Here is a 21,032-nt window from a genome sequence, read left to right as displayed (position 1 = left end):
GGCTGAAGAGTCAGCTGGAGTTTGAATCCTGGAAGTGTATTTCAGCAGCTGGAAGAGATGTGGAATTATTTATTACCACCAAGACTTTGTTTCTAAATTTGTAAAATGGGAATAGTACCAGTTTCCACCTTGTAGACCTTTTCAAAGGTCAAATTAAATAGGAGATAATGCATGGAAATCACTTAGCTTGGCAATTGGAATATAGTCCACAGATGTTATTGGTCATTCAATTATTCCAAAAATTATTACAAGAGGATTTTTCAATTCTCTATTATGAGAATAGAAATTTGAACAGAAATGCTAAGAATTAGCCTGCTTTCACAATGTTATTGAGGTAAACCTTGATTAAATAAACTCAAAGAGCTTGACAGTAAGTGGAGCACAAATGAGTTTGTGACTTTCAGATTGAATTTTGAACAGATGCTAAAATATGAGAGCGCTTCATAATCTAGTGAAATGAATGGCTTAACATGCTACTGTTACCTCATGAAATTGAGGTTCTCTGCCCGATGCACATAAACAAGCCAACTAATTATGGCATCAGCTTTTGGGGGGAGAAATCAGCTTAATTCTGTGAGATTGATCTGCAGGGAGACGGGAAACGTGTCCTCAGATCTGTCTCCCTCATTCAGGATTTGAGGTGAAATTTAAGAGGTTAGGGAGAATAGGCTGGCAGGCGGAAATGCTGGTGGGACAGGCTTTAACTGGTGGGCTTCAGGCATTTGGGGTAAGGTTTTAAACATTTATGATGAGGTTCTAAACATTTATCTGAGGTGGGGAAGGAACATTAACACTGGATCTTCCTGAATGAGGGATCTCTCTCTTCTGATAGGAGTCCAACTTTCAAGTTCTGGTGGAGTCCTGGTCCTTGGGTTCCATGGGGAGGAGGATCTTTAGTTCCAAGCTGGTTTCAGGTCACGATTTCTTTTATGCATGCTCTGGCTATGTGACTTTGCAGTTTTTCTGAAAGACAATTCTCTTTTTTTATTGCAGTAACATTGGATTATAACATTATATAACTTTCAGGTGTACCTCATTATGTCAATTTCTGTGTACATTACATCACGTTCACCACCCAAAACTAATTGCAATCCATCACCGCAGGCATGTGCCTAATCACCCCTTTCACTCTCCTCCCTCCCACCTTCCCCTCTGGTAACCACCAATCCAATCTCTGTCTCTATGTGTTTGTTTGTCATTGTTTTTATTTCTACTTATGAGTGAAATCATACGGTATTTGACTTTCTCTCTCTGACTTATTTCACTTAGCATAGTATCCTCAAGGTCCGTCCATGTTGTCACAAACGGCCGGATTGTTTATTACGGCAGAGTAGTATTCCATTGTGTATATATGCCACATCTCAAAGACAATTCTTAATCAGTCTGTGGATAAGAGATGGGGCCAGTTAGGCCTGTGGTTAAACTACCCTGCTTAAAATTCTTGGTAATGTAAACATTTTGTACTCTTTCTCTATTTTATTTAGGAAACATCTATCTTCCATAAGGAGATTCTGTTTGTGAGTGCCTGTGAAGGGAAAGAATTTTAAAGTCAGGAAGAGAAAATATTTTTCAAGTTTTGTGATATATCGAATGTGCCTCATATCGTTTTATCTGAGACCCATCGTGGGGATTCTTAATGCCATCAAGTCTGACAGGGATTTCTCATCTCAGTAGTTTTCCAGACTACAAGGGTGTTACAGTGTTTAATTATTTCCTTGAACATTTCATTTAAGATGTTTTCCGTTTTCAATCATCAACAGCTGGCAGCATCTTGATTGTTTTAAAAAGTCATCCTATGGTATTAAGATTCTCTGCTTTCCCGCCGAACATTTGTATTCCTTATAAAAAAGGGCTGGCATGAAGTCTTTGATCCTGTTGGTTAAGACCATTAAGAGTTGTTTAAGAAAGATTATTTGTAGGTTTAAGAAAGCATTTGTCTGGTATTATTATCCTTTGAGAAATAGCCTCAATTTTTAAAAATCAAATTGCACCTGGATTCATCTTCATAGTGATATCTATATGAAAATGACTTTCTTATTTATAAATGAGATCCCAAAATTTTATAGGTATTTTCTGAAGGAGACAGAGAAAACAACTGTTGGGCTTCATGGATAAAATAGTTTGATTATTGGTATGAAGGGGAGGAGCAGATGCCCCACGTCTTATCTTTTCCTAATCCACTCCTTCTTTCACTAAGAAAACTCCAAAGAATCACTTTTCAGGTCCAGCCTCTCTGGTCATTTTGCTCTAGGTTGAAAGTAAGACCTGCTCTTCCCTTCATGATTTTCTCAAGTCAACTACCTCTATATACCTCAGTTTTCTCATCTATAAAATAGGGCTGGTAAATTGTACCTACCTCATGGGATTGTGAGGGATAAATATGTGTGGAGTGTCTGAACTGATGCATTGCAAAAAGTGCTCATTAAATATTGGCTATGTTGTTGTTGTAGTTGTTGTTATCCTCCTCTTCCTCCTCATCGTATTTTGGTCTCTATTTTAGTTAGTGAGGCTGCATCTACCCCAACACAGAATGCAGAATCCTCGGAACGCTGTAACTTATTCCTCTCCCCAGCCTCCATTGCTCATTGACCATTCCTTCTTTTCCCTCCCTGTTACCCTGCATAGTTCAGGCCTTCATCACCACTCCCCTGAACTCCACAGCCCCTTACCTGGTCCCCCTTCCTTCACCTGTCTTCTGCAATTCACGCTGTACCAGCCCCAGAGTTCCAGCTCTGAGACAGACCTCATTAAAATTCCGGTCACTGTGCCACTGTGCAGTTTTTGACGAATCATTCATCCTCACTATTCTGCGGTTTTCTCATTTGAAAACAACTATTTGCCTTTCCATTGTGGAAATGTGATGATGCTCAAATGCACACAGAACCCTTTTATTTCATACAGCACCATGCAACATTAGTCATTATCAAGATGTAAACCAGAGGAAGCCTAGTTGAGAAGAGTTGTAGGTAAGTGTTAGATATGATTGAGTTTATCCTTACATTTTCAAAATAATTTACATCAGTCATTGTGTAAAACGATGTATACGTAGTCCGGAATAAGATTGGGCCACATATAAAAAAGGAATGTGTCAGGAAAGTGGAAATCATTCATTACGTGATTATTTTTGTGTGCTACTATTTGCTAGGGTTGGGTGATAACGAGAAATGGGCTCATTCTGCTGGCTGTGATTTGAACCAATTAATCACAATGAGTTAGAGATTGAGAAAGGAAGTTTAACTAAATTAGCCATTGGCAAATCAGAAGATGGATGACTAATGTCTCAAAAACCCATCTTCAAGCATTACAGAATCTTGAGGCAGTTATATAGGGAAGATGGACAGTAAGGAGGGGGTTTAGAAATGCACATGATAAACTCCAGGATCCCTTATTGTTCTTTTCCTCTGTTGATGATGATGAATATTCTACAGGTGTTCTTTCTTCCTGGAGGCCTTCTTATTCCCTGGGAAAATTCATTAAAATTGTTAAGAACAAAGCTATCAGAGCACCTCAGCAGGGGTATGTGCACAGGCTCAGGGCCAGGAAATCATGAAAGCGTGCAGCAATTTATACTGATCACGTGCTAGAAAGATTTCAGCTAAGAAAGGGTTATTCAGTGTAACAAGATGGCCTCACTTATGTTCACTTACAAAATGGCCTTACTTACGTTCACTTACGTGGGGACACAAAGACAAGGAGCTCAACGTGTCTGTTCTGGTTTTACTCTCAGTATAAAGATGGCACGCTCAAACTGGCACTCAAATTAGGTAGTGGATTCTGCCTAAAATGACAGCAGATTTATTAGTTGAAGAAACAAACTCAACGTATGGAACACTACGAGCACCATGCTCTCGTTGCTGCTACTGTTTACCTACTCAAACCTAGCACCTTTTGAGCACTTACAAGAGCGAGGCACTGTGTTAAGCATTTAAAAACATTATTTTATTTAATCCTTATAACAATCCTGTAAGATTGAGCTATTATGGTCACTAAACATTAACATATATAAGCGTCCATAAAACTAAAAAAGATAAGAGCTAAAATTAATTAGACAACTGTGTTATCCAAGCTGTGTTAAGTGATCTCTATTTTTTTCCATCCCTCAAAATAACCCTACGGATAGATATCTTTCCACTTTGCACACAGGGAAACTGAAGCATAAAAATAACTTGCCGTGTAGGATAGAGGATAGAGCTAGTTAATCGCTAAGCTGGCCTCTGGACCTGGGTCAACCGTTCCTTTGATAATAATATACATGTGCAAGTACAGTATGTTTTACAACAATGGATTCATTTTTTTATGTTGATTATTGGTGAGGCCCTTACCTAGGAGTGGCTAGAATATTCTCTCTGTCCTGCTTTTCATTCTTTGTTCTTGTTTTCTAGTTTCTGAGTCAAATGCTGACCCACCTTGCAGTGCTCGGGGGCTATTTTCTGTATGATTGTTCAGACTTTTGCTTATTGCCTCTCTAGGCTTTGCTGTTTAAGAGTTATATGCCTGATCTGAGAGGGTACGGACGCATTGGAAATGTGACTGGTTAGCATTCATCCAGTAAAGCTACTTGGACGTCACACGTGTTATACTTGTGCATCTCTAGACCAACAGGGAAACTGTTTGGTAAGTCTTTTGAGATCCTTTATTAAATTATGCAAGTTTACTTTAAGATGACATATCTTTCCTAATAAAAAAAAGTTACAAATATATGATACCAGAATGAAACACTCAAAATAGGATTTGGTTCACAGATGCAGTGATCAGTGCATATCTGGGAAAACTATCTTAACTGCAGAGGAACAGATTATATGAATGTGTGTTGCTGCATCTGTTGAGAAACTTGGGCCCCTTCTTCAGATAAATAACTCATTCAAACAGAAGGCCACTTCTTTGTGATTTAAATTTAACATGCATTTAAAGAATATGTATATCTGTGGCAAGTGCTGTGAATAATCCTGAATGAATATACTATTGCTTAGGGCCACGTGTGGGAAAAGACTGACATAAATGAAAAACAAGGAGATTTTTTAATTATAGACAGTATAATATTGGTATTATAGATAGATATTCACATGTGTGTATAATATATCATTGTCAATTGGGTCTGAAAAATAGATTTCTTTAGCAATGTATTGATAAATTGGAGTTTGATTGCTTATAAGTTAATTTCACAATAAAACAATATTTTGGAGGACATAAAAATTACACCTCAGAGTGATTTAGAATACATGAAACAAAAGAATTTAAGTCAGAAGATAATGAGAAGATTTTTGTACTACGTGTTGATTTTCTATCAGCAAGTTTGATGTAATCTGAAGTAGGTATACAAATCACCGTGTTTCATTTCCATATATTTCTATATATATACAAATAATAAATAAAAAATATAGTACTTATTAATCAGGGTAAGATTATATACAGATTACATACATTCTAGTTAATTTGAAATTATTTTTAACCTTTCACATGAACCAATATTCACATATATAAATGCTTGTGGTTGTTAGTGTCATTGAGTCGATTCTGACTCTCAGGGACCCTGTGGACAGCAGAGCAGAGCCCTGCCCGGTCTTTTTGTGCCGTCCTCTCACCTTCTGGCACTGTATCAGACGATGCTCCGCTGTTATTCATAGTTTTCATGGCCAATGTTTTTGTAAGGAAGTGGGTGGCCAGTTCCTTCTTCCTAGTCTGTCTGTCTGGAAGCTCCATTGACACCTGTCTCCCATGGGTGACCCTGCCGACATTTGAAATACAGGTGGCGTAGCTTTCAGCATCAACCGCAACACGCAGCCACTTCAGTGTGACGACTGACAGACAGATCGTGTGGGTCCCTGACGGGGAAACAAACCTGGGCTGCGGTGGTGAGAGCACTGATCTTAGTCACCAGACCACCAGGGCTGGCGATGCATAAATGTATTTATCTATAAGTAATTTACTTTGTTTTGCAGTTATTAGAAGCATGTGCACATGTAATTTATAGACTGTCCTTTCAAAGGAAGATTGGCCAATGACATAATATGTAACATTTTATTTTATATAAATGAGTTTTGTGTCTAACCAGCTTTAATTTATATAAATATTTTGATAATTATATTTTTAAATATAAACATATTTATTGAATTGTTTTAATTTTAATCGAAGAATTCTTCTTTCTGGAATTAATTTATTTGAAATATTGATAGTGTATAGAAAATTATCATGGTTGATTTTGTTGTTGTTGTTATTATTATTGGTTTTTGTGATACAGAATGAATACCTAAGGAATATCTTGAACAGTGAACCTGCGGTATATTACTACTGACTATGTAACGAGTGAAACCCATATGAAATGTATGTTTGAGAAAAACTATTTAAAGTATTAATCCATGTGAATTTTTCAAGTTTTACCTCAGCAATAATAATCATAGTAGTAGTAGTAAAAATAATTGAGAGATTACTGGACCTAGAAACTATGCTAGGACCTTTATATTCATTTTTATTTTATTTATTTATTTTTATGGTGAGGAAGATTGGCCCTGAGTGAACATATGTTGCCAATCTTCCTCGTTTTGCTTGAGGAAGATTGTCGCTTAGCTAACATCTGTGCCAGTCTTCCTCTACTTTGCATGCGGGACTCCACCACAGCATGGCTTGATGAGTGCTGCATAGGTCCACACCTGGGATCCGAACCCACGAACCTGGGGCCACTGGGTTCTGGAGCAGAGCCACTGAAGCTGAGCATGTGAATTTAACCACTATGCCACAGGGCCAGCTCCTATATTCATTTTTAAATGGTATCTTCATAGTGTTTGTATGGGGTATTATCATTACATCTATTATAGAGATTAGGGTATTAAAACTCAGGCAGATTAAGTGACTTGCTCAACATAATCTTACAAATAAGTGTTTGAGAAGTGAGTAGATTTTCGAGGAATGTCCAGGCATTGATAAATAATTTCATGTATTTGTTCATCAAAGACAAATCACATGATTATGTTATTGTTCTTGGAATGAATTTTAAGAGGCTTCAGAATACACTGGAAGGAGTGATCAAAAACATTCAGAAAGCTGAATTTGTGATTTATTGGATTTTCTCTGCACACAGACCAGCAGATACTAGCAGAAGCTCACATAGAATCATGAAGATTATACAGACTTAGAGAAAATTAAGTAAGCTTCTTGTTTTTTGCTGAGAAAGATTCTCCTTGAGCTAACATCTGTGCCAATCTTGCTCTATTTTGTATGTGGGCCGAAGTGGAGTGTGCCAAACTTAACCACTAGGCCACAGGGCCAGCCCCAAAGTAAGTTTTTTTAATTGTTTATTTTGCAGTTTCCTAATGTTTTGCTTACTTGCATTGTCGCTTTTCATATTTTATTTATTATTTTTTTAAAATTGTTTTCAAGTAAGCTCCAGTTTGATGCAAAATTATTATGATATTAATTAGCTTTCAGTGTATATGGTTTTTTATATATGAAATACAGAAAAGCAAAAAGAAAAGGTGAAAATTTAGAAAAGAAGGCAAAAGATCAAGAGAGTAAAAATAAGAACAATGAAATAGGGATCAGAGAGGAAATTATCTGTCAAACTTAGTCTTATAAAACTTCCTTTCTTAAATTCTTTTGATCAAAATTACTCACTAAAGGAAAATAAATCATCTAATATAGCCCCATCTGTTTAAAATCCTTGACAAATGCAGGAGCACTTTAGAATGAACTTTTATAGAGTGGCCCTTGGTTCTTTGAGTTTTAAATGTGAGAATGGGAAGAGAATGGAACTAGGATGGTCTGTTAAATGAAGGCGGTAGGGATGACCAAGGGGGACCTTTGGGAGGGCAGGCTGCCATTCTGAGGTGGGAGCCACGCAGGGGAAGGTAGCTGGCTAATGCAGAAAAAATGCAAGATGGGAAGTAATGAGGAGACACAACCAATGTGGGTCTACAGTGAGTCCAGAGTTCATAAAACTGCGGACATGAAAACACATTCAACTGAAAAGTTATGGTGAAGTCAGTTCATTGTGCAATTTAATAAGAATTATTGCAAGATAAATGTGTCACTTTTGCAATACAACTGAAGTTTTCAATTCTGGTTATTAATGTTTTCTCGATGAAGCTGGTCGGTAACAGGTTATCAGTCTACTGGCCAGGCTCAGGGGTCAGTCATGGGCCTTTTGTGTATACTAACCTGTTACGGTTATGACACCAGGAAAATATTCTTAAAGGCCTTCAGAGATGATACACAGAATCAAAAGATACATTAATTAGGACAATACCTAAACCCTAGGTATTGTAACAAGCCTTAATTATTGTGAAGCAGCAGAAAAATAACAAAAACATATGCCACACTCCAGTAGACTATGGTTAAATATAAGTAGGGATGTGTTTATCAGTGCATGATAATTAGAAGGCTGCTTTACCATGTGTATGTGGCCATGGACAGCAGTGTAAACATCCAGTTGCTGCCACCACAGACAGACTCTGTGATGCCCAGTGTGAACATTTAGTAGGCAGAAAAAGGGCTCTGAATTATAGGAGAGCCATGAGGTGAATTCTTTCCTCCAGCCTAGACTAATGTGTGCTGTAGATGCTGCTGTCCCTGCCTCGTGGATTACAACTTTCCTCTTTATTTCTTCTACTCTAGCTCACGAAGGCCCCCGCATAAATTCTGCTGGCCTGGGATGTGGCTCTTCCTGGGCTAGACTTCACTCTCGGCAGAGGGGTTTACTTCTGTCCACGGGCTGTGACAGAACTGTGCACCGAAGATGCCGTGGTACTCAGCCTATCAGAGAGAGCCTTGAGCGTTCTGCTTTGTGATGCCTCAAGGGAAAGAGTGGTCTTTTGCTTCTCAAGCAGCCTCTGCTCCGCGGCCTTTGAGCCGTCAAAATGCCCCTGTCCTCTGTTCCAGCAGCCATTCTGGCTCATATGATGGCGATAGAAAACGTGCCGCCTCCTCCGCTTCGCAGTTTACCGAGTGAGTGGGGACAGCCGAGGGTCTGTCGTCGTTGTCAGCGGTGCTTACCCCCGTCATAAGAAATGGGGCGCTGGAGGGTTGGTGGGGACATGGGGAGTCTTAGCGACAGCACAGTGGACTAGAAAGAGCATGGATGTGCAAATCCTCCTCCATCCCCCGGAGCCATTTTAATTCTCTAGGTCTCAAGGGCTTTGCTTTGTAAAATGGGGAACTTCATGAACTCTCAGAGCTTCAAATCACAAATTCTGTTAAAGAGCAGAGAAAACAAAGGCTTGGAGAGGTCCCATGGCTCACCAGGGATCAGGCCCCTGGTTTCTGGCAAGTCTGTTAGAGCCTACCCAGAGTCAGTCTTCGTGAGCAAGTCAATATCTCATATTCACTAGGAGAACTCTCATTTAAAATTTTTAAGGTAAAAAAAAAAGAGAGATAATTCCTGTTATTCTTGCTCTGAAATTTATTCCTATTTCATTTTATTTTCATTTTGTAAGCTTTGATTTACATCATATAGTTAATTAACATATTAACTATAATTAATATAATTAATATAGTATATTGAGTTAATATATTAAGTCAATAATTATAGAGTTAAATATTTTGACGTTTATACAATAGATAGCATTTTCTTATTTTATATATATTTTATTATTTTATAGAAAACTCAGAACATATTTCTCAAGACTTCTTGTCCTACCCTTCAAATTCATAGATCCATTATTTGGTTACCAATATGCTGACTAACAATATGTAATAGTTCTACGGATAGCTGCAATTTAAAAAAATGTTTCAGATAACAGGGTAATAATTGTGACCCTTTCGACTTCAATAAAGCATTTACTCTATTATTTAAACATTCATTGAGGAAATTAATAGTGTTGATTTGAAGAAGCTAACCCATTTACTCGTTTATCTTCCTGTGAGAGTTTATTCTTCTAATTATATATATTTAATTAATGATCATAGTCTCCAGAGAAAAAGTTGCCACAGGCATCAGTTGATACCTCTTGAAGGGGTTTACTTATGTCTTGAACAGTGTTAGACAAAGTCTTTATGTTAAATTAATTCCCACATGCATTACTTTTATATGCTTTTATTATTGTGAAAAAATTCTTGTGTGTAGTCAAAGTTCTATTTTTCAGTGAGAGTTGAAATAAACATCAAATATAATTTTTCCAAAAATCACAGCTTCTACTGCACAGATTTTATTTGTGCAAAAGAAAAAGAAGTCACACTAGGATGGTTTTTTTTAGCAGCCTAGGAAGTGCAGTAGCCGGGAGTTGAAAGATCAAATTAATTTAGAATCAGTGGGATGAAATACGTGCTCCCGCTGTAGTGTCTCCGAAGGACACTCGACTTGTATGAAGTGATTAAAAGATGAAAAATCAGCAGCAATTTAGATCTCAGAACTGAATAGAGCATAATGGAAAGCAGTGGAGCTCCGGATTTTCCCCATAGAGCTTCCTGCTTGATGTTCTGCGTCTGTGACTTCCCCTCGGGGACGTGTCCTGTGTGCTTAGTAACTGCCTTTGTGTTAACTGCAGCGAGGCGACGGGTTCCCTTAGCAAACTTTGACTGTCACTGCTGAAGCGGTGATCACATGTAGGCGTAGGTGAGGGTGCTTTCAATCTATAATATGACTGAACCGGAATTATAAAGCGGATGTGAATGGGGATGAGTCAGACTGCAATGGGCATAAACAGGAGGGTTCAGTTAAGGACCTTAAAAATTCCAGCCGTGTGCACATCCTTGTTTACTTTGGATGTGGTTAGTCAGGTTATGGTTAGTGAGTCATGTCCACCTTCTCTATAAATTTTAAATGTGAATAATGTTTATTGAGGACTTTCTGTAGTCATTGTGTAAGCATTTTGCACATTATGTTGTTTCATTTATTTCTCACAAGAACCTTATGAGGTCTGTGGTAGGCAGAATAATGGTCCCCAATGATGTCCGTGCCCTAATGCCCTGATTAGGACATGAGCATGTGCCATGCTCCAAGGCAAGGGGAACTAAGGTTGCAGAGGGAATTAAGGCTGCTAATCAGCTGACCTTGAGATGGGAGAATGTTCTGGAATACCCAGTGGGTCCACCGTTCACCACAAGGGTCCTCATAAGCTGAAGTGTGGTGTGTGAGTCAGAGCCAGACTGACGCAGGGTGAGAAAGGCTCAGCTGGCCATTGCTGGCTTTGCAGAGAGAAGAGAGAAAGGAGCAGCTGGGTAGCCTTTAGAAGCTGGAAAAGGCAAAGAAATGGGTTCTCCCTCAGAGCTTCCAGAAGGAGTGCAGTTCTGCTGGCAACTTGATTTTAGCCCAGCGAGACCTGTTTCAGGTTTCTGACCTCCAGAGCTGTAAGATAATAAATTTGTGTTGTTTTAAGCCGGTAAGTTTGTAGCAATTTGTTACAGCAGCAAAAGGAAACTAATACATGGTCCATTTTACAGTCGAGGATCGTGAGGCTTGGATTTTATGCTGAGGTTCACACAGTTGTGGAGTGTTCAAGACTCTTCATCGTTCATCCATAGAATGGATGAATTTTCTCTGCTCATAAAGCAACCACAAAGTCAGCAGCACTCCAGTTTCTTCCTTACCCACCATCCTGAAATGCCTGTGCCTTTTACCCGTTAAGTGATGTATATACATTTGTTGCATTTTACCATTTTAGCTACTCAGACACTCTTTTGATTTAAGGGAGAGAACATATCACACATCTTTAAACACCCTCAGCACTGTCTCCTTAACTTTGAAATTCAGACTCACAGATGCTCCAAGTGGTTAAGCTTCTCGAGTCGCTCACATGTTTTTTCTTTTAAAGTTTCACATCTTCTCCTTCTTTACTCTCTTTAAGTTGGGTCTCAAGATTCTTCACAGCTTGCTAAACCTGGGAAAGAAATGATTGTTCTCAAGGGCAAAAAAAGTCATGCCACTTTTTATCCCAGATGAGAACTGTTTTCGAAACCTTACGGGTAGCAAAGCCTTCAGTAGTTTTCCCACCTGGGCGAAATACATCTGGTCTAGGTACATACATGACCTCTTATTATTAGAAGTTGATTTCCTGAAGAGAGAAAAGGAAGAAAAATTGTCTTTAAAATTTTTTTTTATTTAATAGAAAGCAGGAAGCTATTTGTCTGGAGGAAACCCTTTTAACACTTACAATGAGGAGTATGGTCTGGTTGCTGCTTTCTTTGGGTCGGTATGCTGTGCCTCTATTTTCTTCACGCTTATTAGGTTTGTCCTTCTGAGAAAAGACAAGTTCAAAAATGCGCCTTACATTTTGTTTTCTGGTTTATCTGGGAGAAGGAATTTCTGGTCTTTGGCAAAAGGTTTTTTGTTCTTATTGTTCCAGTAACAAAAAGAGTTTCAGGTTCACAAGATAGTTGTAGGCACATTTTGCTTATTCGAACATATAAGGATGTAGAAAGAAAAAAAGCATTCAAGGGAAGGCCTGAGACACTTCAAGAAATTTAGAAACAAGATAATACTACTGAGTGAATGTTTTCTTTTGCTCCTTTTTCATTTTATGGCACACATTTACAGAAAACCTGAAAAAACAGTGTCCTCGTTCCTAACACTTCAAGGGCGTTTCCTGTAATTTGAGAGAGTTTCAGTTCTAAAGATTGAAGGTGTTTCAAGATATATGTATTTCAATATATATATATATTTATCTGGAAAAGTGAATATTGCCCCATTTTAAAAAACCACTCAAATCCTAGGAGTGCAAGTAAGAAAAAGGGGGGCTTGTCAGTAGAGAAGAAAGACAGAAAAGCAGACTTTGTAATGTATAAAGAAAACAAGGTTGAAAAAACAGAGCTAAAAGAGATGAGAAGGGATATTCCAAGAAGGAATGAAAGATGGAAAAGATGGTTGAACGTTTGTGTTTTTCTCTCTGTGTGTATAATCAGTAATAGTCCTTGTGGAAAATACCATTAGATAATTTAGGAAAAGAAATACTGAAAAATTATTTTCTCAACTTTAGTTTTCAGTGTAAAAGTCATTTTTTTCTTTTTTTAAATCTTGAGGGAGAAAAGATGGATGTTTATTGGAAAAACAAGCACTTCTTTTTTCTTATCACTGTTATAACTGTCTCAATGTACGTATATTTTTTGTTAGAAAATCTTGAGTGCCCTTCAGAAATTAAGTTATAATAGCTTAAACTTGAGCTGGATCATGACTGGGGGTTCCACCAGGAAACCCTGGAGTAAATTGCAATGCATCGCAAATCAGATTTCTCCATCAGAGGTCACACAAGTTTGCCCCCGGAGTTCAGGCTATCGCTCTGTTCTTGACAGGCTGTCTAAGAAATACCTCCTGCATTCACCCTCTATTATCAGTCCTTCCGCCGTCTAGCTATCTAGTCCTCCACCACCTTTGACTGAGCTGATCTCCGGTCTTCCTTCCATCACATATTGTGGACTAGATTACTTTTCTGATATGATGATGAAAAAAGGAATTTGATCATATTAACTCTCCATGCAGAAATCGTCAGGGTCCTGTTCTCCTCCAAAACTTAGATTACAATCCATTTTCCTCAATCTGGCATTTAAATTTTTCATGATTTGGCTAAAGTCTGTCTCTCGTGTCCTAGACTTCACACGTCCACTGATAGAACTCTCCACGACAGCCAGAATACTGTGACCAATGTTCTCTGAACCATCCACGGCACTGCTCGGCATGGGAGGACTTCCTGGATCAATAAACCATCCAGATGGCCACATTCGACACACGAGCTCAGAAGGATAAAGGATAGAGTCACAGTCTTCCAGAGGGGCAGTGTCAGGTGTTCCCCTTTCATGGAAGCAGTTCTCACAGCTGTCTGAGCAGCAGCCCGCACATCCCTCGTTGGTACCCCATGAGGTAGTTCAGGTTCAGGGTAATGAGAGTCGCATAGGACAGGCGCTGAATCACCCTGGATTAAAAGTGTCATACTCCACAGGAGCCAACACTCTTATAAAAATTCCATAGGCCTGTTTCCAAGTTTCCTGCACCGAACCTCTCAGTTACAAGAGTTGCTGTCCTCAGGGAAGACCATTGCAACGACTCCTTATGAGATATTTGTAGACCAACTCTAGTTTGTCCTAGTCCAGATGCAACTCAGTAATCAGGGATCATTGTTATCATAAGCAATGTTGCCTAGTAACCTTGAGAGTCTACCTTTACTGGGTCTCTAGGGAGCAGAGCTGAATGGGAAAGTTACAAGTTACCCCATCATACTCGTCACCATACTCTCCTGCCTTAGCTCACGCTTCCTCTTGGGGTTCCGTTCTCTCCTGCTCTGTTTGTTACTATCGTTCTAGTTCTTCAAAGTTCTTCTCAGTGACTTTAACTTCCACAAAGGCTCTCCTGTCCTCTCTGGTGTGAAGTGATCTCTGTCGTATCTCTGAACTCCCTTAGCACGTATTCTGTACCCCTCCTATTATTCTTGTCACCTTTACCCTCACATTAGAGACCTCATATGCCTGTGCCTTAGGGGTGTGTTTCTTATTAGATGACTATCTGGACATAAGTGGTCACCCATTCATGTCTCTGTATCTCCAATACCTAGCATGCAGGTGATTAGTAAATGGAAAGAAGAATAAACAAATCTCACATAATTTACGGGAATTTTGGTGAATAAGTCTCTTTTAAAAATTATTATGTAAATAACATGCATCAGGCACAAGAGAATATTGAAAAGTTGAGTAAGTCTTCCTCCCAACCAACACTCCTAATCTTATCTTCAGAAGTAACTATCATGAAAAAATACTTTTTCTTGAAATTTTCCATGCATGTTTGTGTGTGTATGTATATACACACATACATGTATGCACGCCTGTGTGTGTGTGTAAGAGTATGTGTGTATAATCTTATTGTTTTATACATTTGGTAGGGCATTTTTATTACCCTGTTTCATACTTTTATTTTTCACTTAACGATATTGCATATTATGAAGGCCTTTTATTGTCAACAAATATGTAGGTACCTTATTTATTTATTTATTTTTTTGACTAAGGAAGATTTGCCCTGAGCTGACTTCCACTGCCAATCTTCCTCTTTTTTTTTGTATGTGAGCTGCCACCACAGCGTGGCCACGGACAGACAAGTGGTGTAGGTCCATGTCTGGGAATCAAATCCAGGCCAGCAAAGCAGAGTGTATTTTACTTAACCACTAGGCCACCAGGGCTGGCCCTGTACCTTATTCATTTTAGTGGCTATATTATATCTCATTTTGTTTGAATACACCAAAATCTTGCATTAGCGAGATGGGTGTGTCAGTCTCCTCTTCAAACCCGCTCTTCTGCTTTCTGATTCTGGGACTAGGACTCTGCAAACTACGCTTTTTCCCAGGAAGACACTGGGCTTCCTATTAGGATCTCTCAGTGTGAGGGCTAGAGGGAGATTGGACGGAGGACGAAAGTTAAGGAAAGTGTTTATTCTTTTGTTCTCTGTGTCTGGTTTGCTTCTCCTGTGAGCGTCTCTCCAGCAAAGAGTCTTTCTCACCCAAGCAGCAGCTGTTCCTTCCAGCAGCAGCAGTTAATTCCATCTGCAGTTTTCCCAACATTTTTGGAAATAGCCTCATTGCACCCCTTTAAGAACTCAGAGCCTGCGACTCACACCCTGTCTTCAGAGAGCTGAGTCTCGGCTTCATAGGGCCATTGCTCCAAACTTCGAAGTTTTAGTAATTCAACCTCTTCCCTTTATCAGCAGAAACTGTGGTGGTAGCTGCTTTCTGCATGATGTTTGGTGTTTCCTTTTTGTCTCTTCAGTTCTCTAGTATCTGACTAACAGTTCTTTGTATCAGTTTTTTCCTTTAAAATAACTGATGAGGTTTCTGTCTCCTGACTACTGGATCTTAACTAATACAGTAGGAATTTGTTTCTAGTTAGTTTTGAAGTTAAAAATCAAGGTTTATATACCTTTTTCAGTTGGTTTTCAAGTGTATTACTAGAACTGCAAGGCCAAAGGATGTGTGCATTTTAAATTTTGGTAACTATTGACAAATTGTCGTCCAAAGAGATTGTCCTAATTTCTGGTCCCACCATCAGTATATACAAGTTTATATTTCACAACATTAATGCTAATATTATGTATTATAAAACAAAAATTTTGCTGATATATTAGTTGAAAATAGTTTTTTTCTATTATATTGGTAATCTTTAATTCCGTGTAAGTTTTGAGGAATATGAAAAAATGTTGACGTTAGTAAAAGATGTGTTATACATACACAATGGAATACTACTCAGTCATACAAAAGAATGAAATCTTGCCATTTGCAACAACATGGATGGACCTTGAGGACATTATGCTAAGTGAAAAAAGTCAGACGGAGAAAGACCAGTACTGCATGATTTCACTTGTATGTGGAATCTAAAAAGCAAAACAAATGCACAAATAAAACAAAATTAATAGATACAAAGAACAGATTGGTGGTTCCTAGAGGAGAGGGGTTTGGGGAGTAGGCAACATGGATGAGGGGGTCGAGACATACAAACTTCCAGTTATAAAATCAATAAGTCATGGGGATGTAATGCACAGCAAGGGAACTATAGCCAATAATATTGTATTGCATATTTGAAAGGTGCTAAGAAAGTAAATCTTAAAACTTCTCATCACAAAAAAATTTTTTTGAAACTTTGTATAGTGGCAGATGATAACTAGACTTATTGTGATCATTTTGTAGTCTATACAATATCAAATATCAAATCATTACGTTCACCTGAAATTGATATAATATTCTATGTCAACGATACCTCAATTAAAAAGAATAAAAACAGTTCTAATTTCTCTCTAAGTTTGCATTTCTTTACGAGGTTTAGAATCTTTTCATGTGTTTGTGGCCATTTGTATTTATGTGAACTGCTGGGTTAGGTCCCTTGCGCATTCACTGAGGTTTATTTTCCCTTTTATTTGAAAGAAATTTTTGTGTATGAAAGAAATTAGCCCTTTGGCATATACTTTACAAATGTTTTTCTCAGTTTGTATTTTTCTTTTATCTTTATGATGTTTGCATCACACAAAGCTTTTAGAATGCCTGTGTACTTTTTGTCCTTTGTTATTAATTCTTGTTTAGAATGTCATTTTCTATGCCAAGATTTAAACATAATTAATTCCCCCATGCTTTTTTTTTAGTACTTATATAGTTTTGTTTTTTAATATTAAGCTTGTTAAATATTTTGGGCATCTGGAATTTATTTTGGTTTAGAATAATGAGGTAGGGCTACAACTTAATATTTTTCCAAATGGTCAACCAACTGTTCTAACATCATTTGTTGAGTAGTCTTTTCCTACTAATTTGAAATGCCGATTTTCATTTTATGTTAATTTTTGTACGTATTTTGCATCTATTTCTGGAATCTACTATTTTCTTTTTCCACTTATCTCTTGTCTATTTATGCATTTGTGTTGAACTGTTGTAATTTTTGAAGCATTATGATATATTTCAATATCTGGTAAGATTAACCTTTACTAATTACTCTTTTTTAGAAGACTTTTACTGGCTATTCTCCTATGTTTATTTTTGTATGTGAACTTTAGAAATATTTGGGCTTTTTCAACAAATAAACATTTTGGTATTTTAATTGGAAATGTGTTAAAGATTAATTTACAGAGAATTCACATCTTTATGATATTGAATCTTGCTACTCAAGAACTGGTGTCTTTACAATATTCCTACTTCCTACTTCCAATTTATGCAAATATCCTTTTATGCTACTCAATAAAATTTACTCCTAGGCATTTTATCTTTTTTCCTTGCTATTATGAATGATATTTTTTCTTATTGAATTCTCTTAACTTGTAAAAGTCATCATATGAGAAAGCTATTAAATTTTTTTAAACAAAATTTTTAAAAATTTCAAAACAACCACAGCTTATAGAAATGTTGAAAGTTCTGTATAAAGAAACTTAATTTTCCAAAGCCATTTGACACTATCATCCATATATATTTTTATGCGTATTTCTTAAAAGTGACATTCCCTTACATAATCGCAATACATCCATCAAAATCAGGAAATCAACACAGACAAATTTTTGTAATCTAATAGTTAGACCGCATCTGAATTTAGCCAGTTGTTCTGATAATGTTCTTTGTAGTAAGAGGATCCAATTCAAAATCTCGTGTTGCCTTTCTTCAGCCTTGTTTCTTCAGTCTCCTTCAGTCTGGAACAGTTCCTCAGTTTTCCTGACCTCTCATGACCTTGATGCTGGGTGATTACAAACCAGTTATTTAGTAGAATATCCTTCAATTTGGGTTGTCTGAAGTTTCCTTATGATTAGATTCCAGTTGGACTCCTTTGGCAGAAATGTCATACAAGTGGTTCTCTGTTCTCCTTCCATCTTATCAGGTGGCACATGATTACAATTTGGCTCACTTAATGATGATATTCACTTTAATCAATTGGTTAAGGTGGGATTTGGAGAGCTTCTTTGCTGTAAATTTAAATTCATTCTTTTCCCTTTTGTAATTAATAAGTGTTTTGTGAATAAGTATTTTGAAGGTCTATAAATATCCCATTTCTCATAAAATGTTTCATCAATCAATGGATAATAAATAAATGTAAACTTACGGTTTCCTAGTTTGCTCAAAGGTTTTTAATGAGTTACTCTCGTTATATATTTTGATGCCCAAATTGTTCACGGTTCAGCCACTGGGAGCGCCTTCAAGTTGATTTAAGCATGTCTTTGCTTTCTGGCATAACAGGATTTCTCAGGCTCATCTCGCACTTTCCTTGTCTGAGCCCGGGAACCAGCCGCTTTCCTGAGGAGCCCTGGTCCATTTTAAAGCAGAATTGCATCTAGAAGTCGAGATCTAGTTGCTATATGTGTTCAGCGAGGTTAGGGCGTCACTGCTCCCAGGCCCTCTCCGTGGTCAGATCTAAGGAATGCAAATTTACATTTGTGTTTGTTTGCATATCAATTTATATATGTTGGAAACTATGAGTTTAGATCAATTCCTCCAATTCCAGTGCAACTCTTCAGGGTACATTCCGGTCTTCTTCCTTTCTGAGTTTGCAACTCCCTTCTCTGAAGCAGGACCTTCCTCCTAGTAACTTTTCTATAATACTGTTGATCAGTTTCCCTCTCTGTAGCCTGTCTTCCATATTCGCTGCCACCCCACCCCGACTAAGGGTGGAACACTCAGCACTGGGGCATCCCCTCCCCCTCCTACCTCACGTGATTGCTATCCTACCCTCCTCAGCCTCTGATCTTCTGCATGGGCCCAGCCACATGTATGGATGCCCTCCACACCCTGGTCTTGGCCATGTCGACACCCTCCCTTTTGCTCCCACCTACAGCTGGCATTGATGCCTACCTTCCCCACTATCCCAATGGCTATAGGACTCAATTGTTCAGAGAAAAGGGGCAAGCTGTTGAATATATAGTTACTTTTGTAAGCACCCACTTGAGTGAACACTCCTAATGGGCTTCCATTCTATTCAGTTCTGTTTTCTACCTATATAATTATAATATTAGCAAACAATATTTTTGTCTCTTTTTTCAAATTTTTGTAACTTGTGTATGTCTTTTATGAAATTGTGTTGCTCAGTACTTCCAGAAATTTGGAGCACTAGTGGATATTTTTATCTTGTGTTTGAATTTATGCTATTGCTTCTACTGTTTCAAATTAAACATGATGCTGTCTTTTGGTTTGATATATTCATCAGGTTAAGAAAAGAAACTTTTTTCTACTTAAATTATTTAAAAACAATACTCAATTTTATTGAATAATTTTTCTGTATCTGTGAAGATTATGATTTTTAAAATTTTGACATGGTAAATTATATGTTATATTTTATAATTGAAATTTCTTTGAGTTACTTGGATAAATCTTACTTTGTTGTATGATATTACTGTTATTGTGTTTCTGGACATCATACACTTATAATATTCATTTTTATTTATGAATGAAGTCAATCTCTGGTTTTCTTTTTCATGCTATCCTCGTCACATTTGGATATCATTGTTTTGCTTGCTTTATCAAAGAAATTTGGAAGCTTTTCTTTTGTGTTCTGAAACATTTAACTGGCATTAGAATTATTTATTCTGTAAAGATTTCACAGAATTCACTTATGAAAATACTTTGGTGCATTTTTGTGTGTGGCAGGGGGAAATTCCTGTGAGATTATTCTCCATTTCTTTCAAGGCAATTAACTTATTTAGATTTTCTCTCCTATCTGGGGTCTATTTATGTAGTATGATTTTCCTGAAGAATCTTTCTTTTTATCCAAAGTTTTAATTATTTTGGTATATAGTTGTGTAAAATACCCTTTTGATTTCCTTGATAATGATATTTATAGTTATTTACCAATTTTATGACCTTGAGTACCTATGACATTTTTTCCTTGTTTAAATAAGCCAGCAGTTGTTTTCCTTCAAAGAACTAGCTTTTGAGTTTGCTTACTTTTCTACAGTTTTTCCTGTTTCATAAATTCATTACTTTCTGCTCTTCTATTTTCTCCCTTTCATTTCCCTCATTTATTTTAATTCTCTTTTCCTAACTTCCTGAGTCAAATACTTAATTCTTTTGATTTTATTCTTTCTCTTTTCTTGTAATATAAATATTTTGGAGAATGTCTTTTCTCCAGAGAAAGACTTTAATTATATTCCATAGGTTCATGAAAACATCCACTATTTTTACTTCCTTGATATTTTGTAGTTTCAGTTTTGATACTCTTTAAGAATAAATTTGATATATGATTAACATTTCATTAATTATGTAAAGACTTTATATCCTCAGTGAATCATTTCTACTTGATTTTTGGACAATAAGGAAGGGAAATTACTGTGGAGGGTTTTTTTGTCTCCATTTATTCCTGCAATTTTTGCTTTATGAATTTTAATGCCATATAATTTAGAACACAAAAATATTTAATAGGCAGACTCAATGCTTACACTTCTATTTCTTGATTTATCAACTTTCGACACTGGGTATTCACAACCTAGTATGAAATGAGAAAAGTTTTCCTCTTGACATCTTGATTTAATTGCTAAGAATCTTAATGTCTAAGTCTTTGGCTAGTTACATTCACATCTCCAAATATTATTCTTAAGCCTCCATTATTTTAAAATAGTCTATAAAACTGTAACTACTGGGGCTGGCCCCGTGGCCGAGTGGTTAAGTTCATGCACT

At 37.2% G+C, this 21,032-nt stretch overlaps 1 protein-coding gene across 1 annotated transcript in view; it reads left to right on the top strand.

The window, feature by feature from the left end:
* The first annotated feature begins 4,191 nt into the window (after positions 1-4,191).
* CNBD1 (cyclic nucleotide binding domain containing 1) overlaps positions 4,192-21,032 on the top strand; it is a 391,920-nt gene continuing 375,079 nt past the window's right edge. The window contains exons 1-2 of the mRNA XM_070480954.1: positions 4,192-4,614; positions 8,608-8,937. Of these exons, the coding sequence (XP_070337055.1) occupies positions 8,850-8,937 (88 nt within the window). The 5' untranslated portion in view covers positions 4,192-4,614; positions 8,608-8,849. The remainder of the gene's footprint in view (positions 4,615-8,607; positions 8,938-21,032) is intronic.

Source organism: Equus asinus, chromosome 12 (genome assembly GCF_041296235.1).
Source record: "Equus asinus isolate D_3611 breed Donkey chromosome 12, EquAss-T2T_v2, whole genome shotgun sequence".
Taxonomy (NCBI): domain Eukaryota; kingdom Metazoa; phylum Chordata; class Mammalia; order Perissodactyla; family Equidae; genus Equus; species Equus asinus.
Note: the sequence above shows the minus strand (reverse complement) of the source record. Positions and strands in the feature narration are given on the sequence as shown.